We start from the raw sequence: 14,187 nt of genomic DNA on the forward strand, positions 1-14,187 counted from the left end.
TAACAACTCTTTCGTTTAACAACTCTACCCAAAGACTTCATCCAGTCCAAAGTCCATAGTTAATAGAGATTCCCAATGTTTGGGGGAGTAGAATAATAAGGTATTGTCCTTTCTATACAAAGATTAAGTTCCTAAATATAGATAGTCCTCAAATTATGGCCACAATTGAGCCCAAAATGTCTATTGCTAAGCAAGGCTGTTGTTAAGTGAGTTTTGCCCCATTTTAAAAGCTTTTTTGCCACAGTTATTAAATGAATCACTGCAGTTGTTAAGTGAATCTTGCAGTTGTTAAAGAAATCTGGCTTCCACCATTGCTTATCAGAAGCCGGCTGGGAATGTCATAAACACTTACACCAGGGGTCTTCAAACTTGGCCCTTTTATGAAATGTATACTTCAACTCCCAGAATTCCTCAGCCAGCGAGCCTGGCTGAGGAATTCTGGGAGTTGAAGTCCACAAGTCATAAAAGGGCCAAGTTTGAAGACCCCTGACTTACACCATTGATGGAGCTTGGTGTGTCATTATCCAGATGGACTCATGAACAATTGCAAATAATGGCTAAGCTTGAAAAATATGGATATGAAGCATTAGGCATTTATCTGCATTTGGAACGACAAAGATTGAAATACCATAAAGGTCAGGCAATTAGGAAATTTGTGCAATTAAATACATGGATGGAATGACAGGTCTTGGAGCAAACTGTTAAAAGGATAAATATTACACAATACAGTACCTTTGGCAGCTACAGTAGAGTTTAGATGAAATATCTACCAAGAGTCTTCAACTTACCACCACAACTGAGCTCAAAATTTCTGTTGCTAAGCAAAAGAGTTTTTAAGTGAGTTTTGCCCCCATTTTATGATCACATTTGTTAAGTGAATCACTGCAGCTGTTAAGTTAGTCACACAGTTGTTAAGTGAACCTGGGTTCCCCATTGACTTTGCTTGTCCAAAAGTCACAAAAGATGAACACATGACCGCGGGACACTGCAACCGTCAAGAATACATGCCAATTGTCAAGCATCTGAACTTGATCCCATGACCATGGGGATGCTGCAAGGGTCATCAATGTGAAAAACAGCCATAGGTCCTTTTTTTCAGTGCCCTTGTAACTTTGAACAGTCATTAAACAAATTCTTGTTAAGTTGAGGACTACCTGTAGCCAGGCAAGGATCAAGGGAAGGTCAAGGCAAGAAAGATTGTAAAACAGAGTATCAAAGAAGTTGCCCAGATGTGGAGGACTTTGTGGTGGAATCACTGGTTTAAAGGAAAGGGGGGAATAGAAAGACTTTTCAGCATGGGATCCTTCCATGGGAGGAAATGACAGAGGCCAGACTATTGAAGCCTTTATTTGCATCCCATGAATGACTGCAGTCAGTCTGGCCAGATTCTTATAAATAGGTGATTAGCAAATAGGTGATTAGCTTAGGCCTACTCATGGAGGTGTTCTGGTTCCTTGTGCCTGATGCTTTTGTCCTGGAGGTTCATAGGCACCCTCCAAAACATGGTCATCCTGACTGAGGATGGATTATCCTCCTTCACTACCAACACCTTCTCCTCCTCCTCCTCTTCTTCTTCCTCCTCCTCCTCCTCCTCCTCCTCCTCCTCCTCCTCCTCTTTTAACACTTCCAAGTGTTGAGGGAGAAAACAAAATTTTGGTTCTTGCACTTCTCATGGGCTCAACCATTGTTATTTGTAGTGTGTCTTTGATGTTGAGTTCCATCTTCTTCTGGGTCTGCCTTATGCTCCTATCCTGCTACTGACAGTCTTAATTGCAACTTTCCAAGCGTTTCTTGGCCTCTCTGTCTTTTCCCTGAGTTGAGCTGGGCAATTTAGTCTTAGCCGCGGAATCAGAACTGATGAGCAAAGAATGGAATATTATATATATGCTACAACTCTGGTGTTTGAAGCCAGTTCCTCAGAGTTAAGCCTGGGGATATTTCATCTGATCCTTGCTCTTTCTCCTCAGATGAAGAGCCACCTGAGAGGACCATGACAGTGGCTTCCAATTTTATTCCCATTTGTTCTGAGAGAATGAGAAAAGGCCACCGGATCTACTAAAAGATCCATTTTCTCTAGCTTTCCATTCCCAAGTGTACAAGGGGACAACAAGCCTCAAACAAATGAAACAATCAGTCCCTCACTGCAGTGACTTGAAGCTGAGCATGAAATCGTCTCTTGCATATAATCAACTACATTACGAATGCATTTTATGCACAATTTCAACACAAAGTTGGATTGTGTTTTTTTAAAACCCATTTACACACAAAACTAAGATCGTTTTTTTTCCCCTTTCCCCAGATTCCATGCATATATTTTTTGGGGAAAAGATCTTCCATTCGGACGTGCAAATATTCCCATGAGAACTTTCAGATTCATGGGTTGAAAGGATTGGGCAAATTAATCTTTTCTGTACTTTGCTGGCAATTGGAGAGATGGCAAAATTCTGATGCATTTAACAAAGCATTTCTTGATTGGAAAAGAAGAAATATATTTCTTATCTGAATAAAAGCACTTGGGCTTATTTAAGAAAGATCCAATCTTGAATCAAAGAGAAATTTCCTGTCAGTGAGAACAATTAATCAGTGGAAGGACTTATCTCCATAAGTTGTGGTGCTCCATCACTGGAGGTTTTTAAGAAGAAATTGGACAGTCATTTGTCTGGAATGGTAACAGAATAACAGAGTTGGAAGGGACCTTGGAGGTCTTCTAGTCCAGCCCCTGCTCTAACAGGAGACCCTGTGCCATTTCAGACAAATGGCTGTCCAATCTTTTCTTAAAAATCTCCAGCAATAGAAAATCCACAACTTCTGAAGGCAAGCTATTCCAATGAGTTTTTTCACTGTCAGGAATTTTTGTCTTATTTCTCGGTTGGTTCTCTCCTTGATTAGTTTCCATCCATTGTTTCTTATTTTGCCTTCTGGTGCTTTGGAGAATAGTTTGACCCCTTCTTCTTTGTGGCAGCCCCTTAAATATTGGAACACTGCTATCATGTCACCCCAGTCTTTCTTTTCACTAGACATATCCAATTCCTGCAACCGTTCTTTGTATATTTTAGCCTCCAAGCCCTTAATCATCTTTGTTTCACTTCTCTGCACTCTTTCCAGAGTCTCAACATCTTTTTTCATTATGTGGTGAGGAAAACTGGATGCAGTATTCCAGATGTGGTCTTTCTAGGGCAGTGGTTCTCAACCTTTTTAATGCCGCGACCCCAACTGGTCGTAAATCGAGGACTAAACAGGTCGTAAGTCGAGGACTAAACCGGTCGTAAGTTGAGGACTAAACTGGTCGTAAGTCGAGGACTACCCAACCGGTCGTAAGTCGAGGACTTTCCCTGCCCGGGAGCGCCGCGCATGCGTGGTTCCTCCCCCTGCGCCAGCCGAGGCATATCTGGCAAGCGGCAGAGACGGAGCAGGCTGACCACTAGCTGGCCCAGCCCAAGGGAGGTAAGGCACCCGCCGGAAAACGGGAAAAAAATGGCGGTCAAAAAAAATGGTGGACAGCTTTGCTTGGCGACCCCCATGAAATGGTCGATCGACCCCAAATGGGGTCCCGACCCACAGGTTGAGAACCACTGTTCTAGGGCTAAGTGTGATATAGGGTTTCCTTCTGGAGGCAGTCATTCCACTGATTCATTGTTCTTACTGTCAGGAAATGTCTCCTTAGTTCTAGGTTGCTTCTCTCTTTAATGAACTTCCACCTGTTGCTTCTTGCCCTGTCCTCTGGTGCTTTGGAGAATAGGTCCACCCCCTCTTCTCTGTGACAGCCCCTCAAGTACTGGAAGATTGCTATCATATCACTCCTAGTCCTTCTCTTCATCAGAGAAGACATACCTAGTTTTGGTCTAGACATACCAAGACTTTAGGAGAGCAACCTAATGTGTTACTATCAGCAGTTCTGCTGGGCAAAATCTCCTTGTGTTTTTTTTGAGAAGGTAGGAACCCTTGCTCATCAACTCCTGTACTAGAATTTCTATTGTTGTTAGTTGCGAAGTCATGTCCGACCCATCGTGACCCCATGGACAACATTCCTCCAGGCCTTCCTGTCCTCTGCCATCTTCTGGAGTCCATTTAAGCTCACGCCTCCTGCTTCAGTGATTCCATCCAGCCACCTCCTTCTCTGTCGTCCTCTTCTTCTCTTGCCCTCCATCTTTCCCAGCATTAGGCTCTTCTCCAGTGAGTCCTTCCTTCTCGTTAGGTGGCCAAAGTTCTTGAGTTTCAACTTCAGGATCTGGCCTTCTAAAGAGCAGTCAGGGTTGATCTCCTCTAGGACTGACCAGTTTGATCGCCTTGCAGTCCAGGGGACTCGAAGGAGTCTTCTCCAGCACCAGAGTTCAAAGGCCTATAATATTCTATAATAATGTACAATATTTTTTTTATTTTCATCTCTTCTTTGATAGAAACCAGGACAACCTTTCTGTGGGGTGGAGAAAGAGCAAAATAAAACAGCTGCTTAAGTGGTTCCTTTCTTTTTTTTTTCTTTTCTTTTTTCTTCCAGAAGGATGCTGCTCTTGCCAAATTGAAAAGTAAATATTTCATTCCTAATTAAGGCAAAAGCAAAAGCATTAGTTTGAAAGGTGAGAAGCTTTCTTCTTTCCAAATGGAATCACCACATTTCATTGCTTTCCTTTCTCTGCAAAGTGGGAGACTCACAGCGCCAAGCAACTCACCCGTATATTTTAGGGGTGATCAACCTGTACCCCCAACTATTGGTAATTCATGCTTAGCAGTGTGACTTCTGCATGTTTGTTTTCTTGATTTTTTTCCCAGCTTTCCCGAAGGCACTTTTTTTATGTTTCTGTTTGGCAAATGCATTTATGCTTTTTTTTTTCCCAAGCAGTGAAAACCACATTAAGTGTACCCTTAAATGCAAAATGGAATTAAATGCCAAGAAATGAGAAAATGCTGAACTGTGACATTGCTGTAATATCAGATAGTAAAAAAAATAATAGCAGTTCACTCCAGGATTCATTAATTGGATGCTACATTTCAGCTCACAGCCACCTCTGGCTGGATTAAAAAATTTTATTGCTTGCTTTCCTACGACATATTCATTACGCTAAATATGATTCCTTATTTTTACATCACCATATTTTGTATGCATGTGTTTAGATTCCTCATGCAGGTGCGCATAAATGCACACACACAACTGTCTCTCCATTCAGCTAGTTTGTGCACCAAAGACACACTGTGTTTTGATGGTGGAAATAATTCATTTTCTTTCTTGTGTATATTTTGTTTTCTCTCATTTATTCTTTTTGCAGCTTAATTTATCATTAGTGTCTTCCTTTTTCAGCTTTTAAACTGAGGCTATTGTAATAGTGTGTTATCATGGGAGATTGAGCTCAGAGATGCTGCCTAGGGAATGGGCAGATAAGAGACAGTGTAGACCATGGCTACATAGTAGACACAGACCAAGTGGCCCCAAAGAGACCCTGGGGTAGAGATATAAATCTGGATATCATCTGCACATTGATGATATCTTACCCCAAATGGATGGATCACCTCACTTAGTGGCCTCATATAGATATTAAATAGGGGAGAGAGAACCAAACCCTGAGGCACCCCACAAAGTATGGACTGTTGTAAAGCACCATGAAGAGGTATATAAGTCTTAAGTGCTATTGCTATCATCAAGAGTGAAAATTTGGCAGCTATGTGCCTCTCTGTTTTCATCTTGCCATTAGAGTAGGGAGGGGAGGTGTTGCTTTCGAATGGATTAGAGAAACGAAACCTCTCCAGTTCTACGGAAGCTTGCTGAGAGTCGGCAGTATGGAAACCTTTCAAGGACATTCTAGCAGGTGTGAAGAAGAGAGCAGACGGTTCCCATAACAAAGAGAACTTGCTTACATGAGCTACGTGGACATCTGGGGAGGTTTGGCTGGGAAAGTCATTGTTACATGCTATGGTCTGATGCCTTGGGACTTTAGAGGTAGTCTTATCTCGTCTTTACCATGCCATGTATTCAATAAACAGTAAGATTTTCAGAAATGAAAATAATCCTGGACTTTTATTTGGATACTTGAGCTGGAGGCTGAGAGCTATCTCAGATTCCAAGATTTTACTACCACTCCCCTCATTGTTTTGTTTCTACCAAATAATTTGTACCATTAAGGCTCCTGATTGAAATCGGTGTGATTCTTTCTCCCTTGAGCCTACTCTGGTGTACAAGATTTGACAGTTCTCAGTCTGATCTAGATTTAGGCAGTGGTTTAGTAAACACCCTGCTACAAGTGCCAACATCGTATCTGCCACTTTGGTGCTTCACAAAAAGCAGGCAAGAAGGTTCCACTCCAGTGTACTTGGAGATACTGTATATTTCATTGTAGTAGGAATCAGTTAAGTCACAACTCCATTCCTTTCTTCTTAATAAATCTGGCTAAAGAGTCTCTGTGAAAATTGGTCAGAAAAGGAATTGCTTTTAATTTCAGGCATATGCCCAAGATCCTGCTCCAATTCATTGTAGGTAATCCTTCACTGCTGGGAAATGTTTGTGTTGAGTTGCCAACAGCATGGAAAACATCTGCATCTTCCACGCACCTGCCGTGACTCACCCAATCCACCAGATAATAACACAGCCTGCTACAGTGAATCCATATAAATATTTTTAGCAGCTTCTGAGAATTCAGTTATCAATATTTAAAAATAGAATATTTCAGTGCTTCAGGCTGCACAGGGTCCATGTCTCCATTGCTAGGATTAAGGACTTTAACTCATCCATTAGGAAAAAAAAAACTTGCTGCTATCAGTTTTGTCTTGATTTGTGGGTCTTTGAATAATGTTGAGGAGGAACAAAAGTAGACCTTCCCTCTCCAGCCACCTGTACGAAAGCAAAGAACAGCGTGACCCTTTTCTACTTTAACAAAAGTGCCATCTTGTGGCTGTTATAGCCAGAAAAGGCCTTTTCACAGATTAGGCAAATGAAGGATCTAAAACTTGTTGCTATGAAAAGCTGAAAGTTGGCACCGTGGAAAACAAAGGGTATCAGAACAGACAAGACTGCTATGTAAACCCAGTGCTGGGACTTTACATGGTCCCGTATGGAAGAAAAACAGCAAAAATATAATATCTGATATCATGAAAGGGCAGAATAACAGAATAACAGTGTTGGGAGGGACCCTGGAGGTCTTCTAGTCCAATCCTGCTCAAGCAGGAAACCCTATACCATTTCAGACAAATGATCATTCAATCTCTTCTTAAAAACCTCCAGGGTTGGAGTACCCACAACTTTTGGAGGCAAGTCGTTCCACTGATAATTGTTCTAATTATGCCTTAGCACAGTGATGGCGAACCTTTTAGAGACTGAGTGCCCAAAAACCGCCCCCCCATCCCCGCTCCGCCTCCCGCCCTGCCTGCTCTGTCCCGCCCGCTCCCTGCCCCGCCCATCCGGCCACGCACCGCCGCCATGGCCCGCCGCAGATCATCCAGTCAGCCCTGCAGCGCCATGGCAGCCACGCCCTCCACCCACACCCCGCAGCATCATCTGCATGCTATGGGGCGCGAGGGTGGAGTCTTGTCCCTGCTGCCCGGCTATGTCCTTGGCTGTGCTGCTCCGTGCGGGCTGCGCCTGGGGGTGATTCTCCTCCAGGGGGGCTGCTGGAGAGGAGGGGGAGGCGGGGCTGGGGCAATGGCACATGTGCCCACAATTGGGCTCCATTGTGGTTGTAAACCGAGGACAGCCTGTATCTGCAAATAGCCAGTGGTAAAAATAAAAGCACAAATGGATCACCATATTCTGTCTCTCTTGCAATGTGACAGCAGGAGTCTGGAAGAAGGTGAGGGAAGAGAAAGTTGTTTAAATAATCTTAAACATCATCAATGATTCAAACAGAAAGGAGTAACACTGTCCAGGGTAAAGTATAAAAATGTCCAAGTAGCAATGAGTGACTGGGGGGTGGGGGGGAAGAGAAGAGAAGGATAAAGAAAGAGAGGAAAGACACTGGAATCCCTTTCATAGTTTTGTTTTTAAAATGTGGGTTATTTTTATTTGCTTTTTAAATCCCCCCCCCTTGCCAAATCATTTAGGTATGCAGATGTATTTTTGCTTTTCATTTTGCTGTTTCTTTTTGCACATTTTACTGAACCAATAAAAAAGTGCAGACTTAAAAAAAAAATCAATAGATTTGTAGATCATATCCTTCTGGACAAGAAATAGTATTTCAGAAATGACCTTGTTGCATTCAGGTTGTAGGAGATGCAATGAAACTAAGACTTTATTTAAATATATAGTAACATTTGGATAAGAAGCAATTACACGGATTAACTCAACTTTGAGATTTAATATTTTTTTAGAGGTTTACATTCTTTTGAAGTTGATCTCCATCACACGAAAGTTGACATCAGGAAAAAATAAAATAGACTTAACGGCAAAAAAAAATAAATGTTACTGTTCCGTATAAGGAAGACAAATATGTAGCTCTCACTGTTCAGTAGTTGCAGAATTGATCAGTATAGATCAGCGATAGATCACTGTAATGAATCGTGAGTTCAGTTTATTGATATACGTATGTCTGTGAATATATATCCAATATCTTTTTGATTCCTATTTTATTTTAGATTTTTTTTTGTCCTGCCTTTCTGTTTATAAATAATTCAAGGCAGGGAACATTCCTAATATGCCTTTCATCTCCTATTTTTCTCACAACAACAACCCAGTGATGTCACCCGTCCAGCTTTCATTTCTAAGGCAGGACTAGAACTCACAGTCTCCTGGTGATTGGCCCAAAGTCACCCGTCCAGCTTTTATTTCTAAGGCAGGACTAGAACTCACAGTCTCCTGGTGATTGGCCCAAAGTCACCCATCCAGCTTTTATTTCTAAGGCAGGACTAGAACTCACAGTCTCCTGGTGATTGGCCCAAAGTCACCCGGCTGCTTCCATGCCTAAAGCTGGACTAGAACTTACAGTCTCCTGGTTTCTACCTGGTGCCTTAACCACTAGATCTAACTGCCTCCACTTTAGCCTTTTTTTTCTTCTTTTATAATTGTGCGTATTCTTTTTTATACTGAGCTTATTTAAAATCAACACAATTCTAGAACATGGATGGAGAAGGATATGTGGTCCATACTTATAACCTCGGGGCATGAATCATGCTATGGGCAAATTAAAAAAAAAACCACTGAACTGTCCTTTTTTGTGTACAAACCATGTTCTGGTTTTTCCCTTTGTTTCAGAGCTGGAATTCTGTGACTCTCCCCATATGTTGTGTGCTGGCTACCAGGGGGACTTGCATACAGTTTCTCAGCACGGCTATCCTATCGAGATGGGGTCCGATATGGATACCGAGACGGAAGGAGGCGCTTCACCAGATCAGGCCTTGAGGATGTGGATGTCGGGCATGAAATCCGAACACAGCTCCTGTTTGTCAAGCCGCGCCAACTCAGCCTTGTCCCTCACTGACACGGATCACGAAAGGAAGTCTGACGGAGAGAACGGTAAAGAAATAACCTTGGCGACCAATTTTAAGAGATGCAGATTGATTTAACTTTTTTTGCTCTCCCTTTCAGTGTCCAAGTCCACATAGTTCTCCCAACCGTGGTTTCTTTTAATCTCAGTCTGTTGCATAAACCACAATTACCTGTTCATTTGCATTGCACTGATCTGCAAACCATGCTTTATAATCCATCGTGGTGGCATCTCTGTGTGGCATTAATCCTAAACAAACTATAGTATAGCTTAGAGCAGAATTCTCCAAAGCGGTCAATACTGATCCCCAAGGTTGTAAAATGGGGCAAAACTCACTTAACAAATGTTTCAGTTAGCAACAGAAATTTTGGGATCAATTGTGGTCGTAAGTCAAGGTCTACCTACCTGTATTAGTGAAAATATTTGTTACTTTATTAACAGCTCCAGTTTTAGCAGTCTGATGTAGTTCTCGGTGCTTTTAAGAAGACAAAATGACATTGATTGGGTTAAGATCACCAGTTTTGGATTTCAAAAATCCCTGCACATTTTCCACCAAAATCATTGCTATCCCATAAGCCCTTCTTCAAAGACCTGGAAGACCTTTAAAGCATCATGTCTATGGAGATTCTCAGTCATCCAGGTCCTGGTTGTCTCAAGGATCCTTTTTTTTCACGAGGCAACTGGACTTTCTTGTTTTTCTTTGAAGATGTTTTGCTTCTCATCCAAGAAGCCTCTTCAGATCTCCGAAGAAGCTTCTTGGATGAGAAGCTAAACGTCTTCAAAGAAAAACAAGAAAGTCCAGTTGCCTCGTGGAAAGAGCACCTCTGGGATTTTAAAGCATCACTTGTCTTTGTCTTCTTCGTCAAGCAGGCAAAACTGGGTGCCTTTGGACAGAGGAATCTATCAGCCTTTGTGTTGTGTCTTCGTACTGCCAAACCTTTTCAGTAAATTGAAAGGATTTGCCTTCTCAATCACTTTTCCTTTCCAGTTCTTTTTTGAAAGCAAAGTAGGCAAGAAAGGGTCAATTAACTGGGTTTTCCCTGTAGCATTACTAGCTTGGTAGAGTTAGGTTAAGCTCGCACACAATTGGGTTGACTTTGGGCTGTTAAATTATCCGGGAGGTTAATTGACTGGATTAATTCTTGTTATTTTCACAACACATTAACATACACACTCCATTAACCCAGTTAAGTGTTCTGTGGGAACCAGGTCTGGGCTCCTCTCACTTTTCCTCATGCTTGCACACAATCACTATTTGAGGAAGAAGGGATGCTATAAACTTGAAATCAAGTGCCTGAGAAAAAAGACGAATTGCTCAAGGGAATAAAGTCTTCAATCTACAAGAGCGCAGAACATTCCAAATCCAAAAAATTAGAAGGTACCATCATAGGTTAGGATGCTAGAATGCATTCTGCACGTAGATGTTTGTTTCCAAAGCACAAGTTGTCAACCCCACCACAAGATCACCTCTACAGGGAGGCTAAAATGATTTTTTATTGAGATTGGCTAGAATGACAGAATTTTACCAGTCTGATTGTGTTTTTCCTCCTCCTTCTTATTCTCCAGTGAATTAGTGACACATCTGCCCAAGCAACCCCTACATATTATTTATTGTTCTTTACTGATTTTAGATAGATAGATAGATAGATAGATAGATAGATAGATAGATAGATAGATAGATAGATAGATAGATAGATAGATAGATAGATAGATAGATATTTCAAGCCCTTTTACCTGTTAATAGTTCCTGTCTACCTGTATTTGCATCAAGGTTATCTTCCTTAATGTCTACAGCAGGCGACTGAGAATGGATGAGATGAAAATGGATCAGACTGTTTGGGACTAAAAAGGCTTTAAAAGGCCTTGGAAAGAATAAGATGACAATTAGTTGAGTCCTGGTAGTACAGTGGTTAGAATGCAATACTGCAGGCTAACTCACTGCTCACTCCAGGAGTTCAGTCCTGACCGGCTCAAGGTTGACTCAGCCTTCCATCCTTCCGAGGTCGGTAAAATGAGGACTCAGATTAGTTAGATAGATAGATAGATAGATAGATAGATAACCTTTATTGTCATTTTTTACTGTGGGCACACTGGCACACATTAAAAATGAAATTTTGTTGCTTGCTCTCAAAATTGTGCACATACATAGCACACATTTAAACCTGCTATATACAACATATGTATAAACTCACACCCTGATATATAAATATCATATAAATATTAATCACTGTCCATTTTGAATACATAGCGGAAAGAGGAAGCTTTAGAGTTTACAAGGTTAATACTGTATGGAACCAAATTTGCTGTGACTGAATCTGATTGTTCTGCTTCGGACACCACGGAGCCTCCGCCCAGAAGGTAACAAGGAAAACAGGTCGTGAAGAGGATGTGTATTATTGGGGGGCAATATGCTAACTCTGTAAATTGCTTAGAGAGGGTTGTAAAAGCACTATAAGCACTTATATACTATGGTATATAAGTCTAAGTGCTATTGCTATTGAAAGAAAGATAGTTAAATAAATTTAAACAACTTATGTTTTTAATTATTTAATTTAAATTTAAATAGCTAAGGATGGATGGGTGGATGGATGGAGGGAGGGACGGATGGAGGTACAACAGACAGATTGATAGTTTGATCTAGAGGTTAAGACACTATGCTAGAACCTGGGAGACTGTGAGTTCAAATCCTGCCTTAGCCATGAAATAGGAATAGCACTTAGACTTATATACTGCTTCATAGTGCTTTACAGCCCTCTCTAAGTAGTTTACAGAGTCAGAATATCGTTCCAAAAAATCTGGGTCCTCATTTTACTGACCTGGGAAGGATGGAAGTCTAAGTCAACCTTGAGTTGGTCAGGATCAAACTGCTGGCACTTGGCAGAATTAGCCTGCAATACCGCATTCTAAACACTGCATCATGATGGCACCCAGAAAGCCAGCTGCGTGACCTTGGGCCAGTCACTCTTAGCTCAACTGACCTCACAGGGTTGTTGTTATGGGAAAAATAGGTGAAGGAAGCTATATTGGATATGTTCGCTGCTTTGAGTTATTTGCAAATTAATAAAGGAGGGATACAAATAACTAACCTGATAGAAAAAAGGCAGAAAAAAATTCCATATTTTCTTTCTTTTTCCACATCTTTTTCTCCATCTTTTTTTTTTCTTTTTCTTACACTTCTTTTCATTTTTAAATACTTTTGACTGTATTGCAAAATTCTAGTAAAATATTTAAGAGGGAGAGAGAAAATTAGATCATCTGGGGAACGAGCGGGATAGAAAGCAGATAGATAACCTTTTCCATAGCTACTGTTTTCTCCTCATAAATGGCCACAATGATAACTTTCTTTTTATTGGTTACTAGGAAGGCTACACCAACTTCTGTTTTCCCACTGAATCTCCCCTGGAAACTTCGTTTCTTCCAATGTTAACTTTTCAAATAAAACTCTGGTAGAAACTGTATATTACCTTTGCAAAAGGCTGTTCCATTCTTAGAGGGAAGATGACATAAATAGGGATATAAAGAAAGGGCCTAGGGATGAATTGAAAACTTTTCAAAGAAAAATAATACAAAACTTTAATAGCTTTTGCCATCCTTCAACTTTATTGTTGTCCAAGGAGAGCTTTTGAAATTTAACTAGTATATAGTCAAATGCTTTGAAACTATATATTTTGATGGATAGTTGAATCCTACTGGGATAGTTTTAATATATAAGTGTGGGCTTCTCCAATGGATTTTGTTTTCTGTTTCTTCCCCCTGATTACCATCGCAACCATGAGAAGGACATCCATATAAACTGTTTTAAAAATGAAGAAATAATTTGTTTCTGTTACACATGCTAAACTTCACCAACGGTGATATGGGGAAAAGCAGGGAAGCTAATTTAACACAAAATCGTAGAAGAAAAGATTTGGATGAATTGCTGTTTACGGACATTAATGGAGAAACTGGTCCATCTTGTCCCAGTCAGTTTCACCTGTTATGGTTATGGTTGTTATGATTCCGGCTAATGAAACACTTCAAAGAACTTCCAGGCATTGATTTTCCTAAAAGTCATTTATTGATACAAAATGTCGCCACGGCATAACGAAGGTATGCTAAGATATAAATTCTCTTCCTCTGAGCAGTTAAATTATCAGCATGTTCCCTCCCTAAATTAGCTGTCATATATCACGTTATCCAATTAGTGTGAAGGTCAAAGGTTCCCTTCCTCTCTCTTTCCCGGCTTTTCCCTCCTCCCTCTTCTGCTCTGCATTAACTCTAAAAATACCAGACAGTTCTGCAAATTGTCAAAGCAAGAATATACAATATTTGCAGCATTGACACTCCCGTTTCTCTGAATAGGTTCCAGCCTATTCTGCAATTTGTTTATGATTTATGCAAGGAAACATGCATTATTTTAATCCCCTGCTGATACAATACTTTTTTTTCCCTCAAGTCTTTTATTCTTAAAAAAAAAAAATACTGTTTGGCAAATTTCCTCCTAAAATATGCATATGTGCTTATTTGAACCTAAAATACAATCTCATACACATCCTAGTGGCTTTTTTAATTAGCCAAAAGCAGCTTTACAGAATTGTCAGGAGGACACCTGAATACTAAGAAGGATGCACAAAATCTAATCAGTCTATTTCTATGAAAAGCAATAAACAAATCAGCTTGCTTTGAAAAAAAAATCACTTTTAAGACAAGCTCTGTTTTCAGTCATTGTCCCCCAATACGTAGCTTAGACACTGTTTTGATAGAAGAGAATATTTTTAGCTCAGGATTGAATTGTGAGGTCCTTGGT

The 14,187-nt window shown here is 40.7% G+C and overlaps 1 protein-coding gene across 1 annotated transcript in view; it reads left to right on the top strand.

Annotated features, from left to right (window-relative positions):
• TENM1 (teneurin transmembrane protein 1) overlaps nt 1-14,187 on the top strand; it is a 238,034-nt gene that overhangs the window by 37,228 nt on the left and 186,619 nt on the right. The window contains exon 2 of the mRNA XM_015817351.1: nt 9,170-9,430. Within this exon, the coding sequence (XP_015672837.1) occupies nt 9,170-9,430 (261 nt within the window). The remainder of the gene's footprint in view (nt 1-9,169; nt 9,431-14,187) is intronic.

The sequence above is a fragment of the Protobothrops mucrosquamatus genome, unplaced genomic scaffold (genome assembly GCF_001527695.2).
Source record: "Protobothrops mucrosquamatus isolate PMUCROS unplaced genomic scaffold, P.Mucros_1.0 scaffold578, whole genome shotgun sequence".
NCBI classification, from domain to species: Eukaryota; Metazoa; Chordata; class Lepidosauria; order Squamata; family Viperidae; genus Protobothrops; species Protobothrops mucrosquamatus.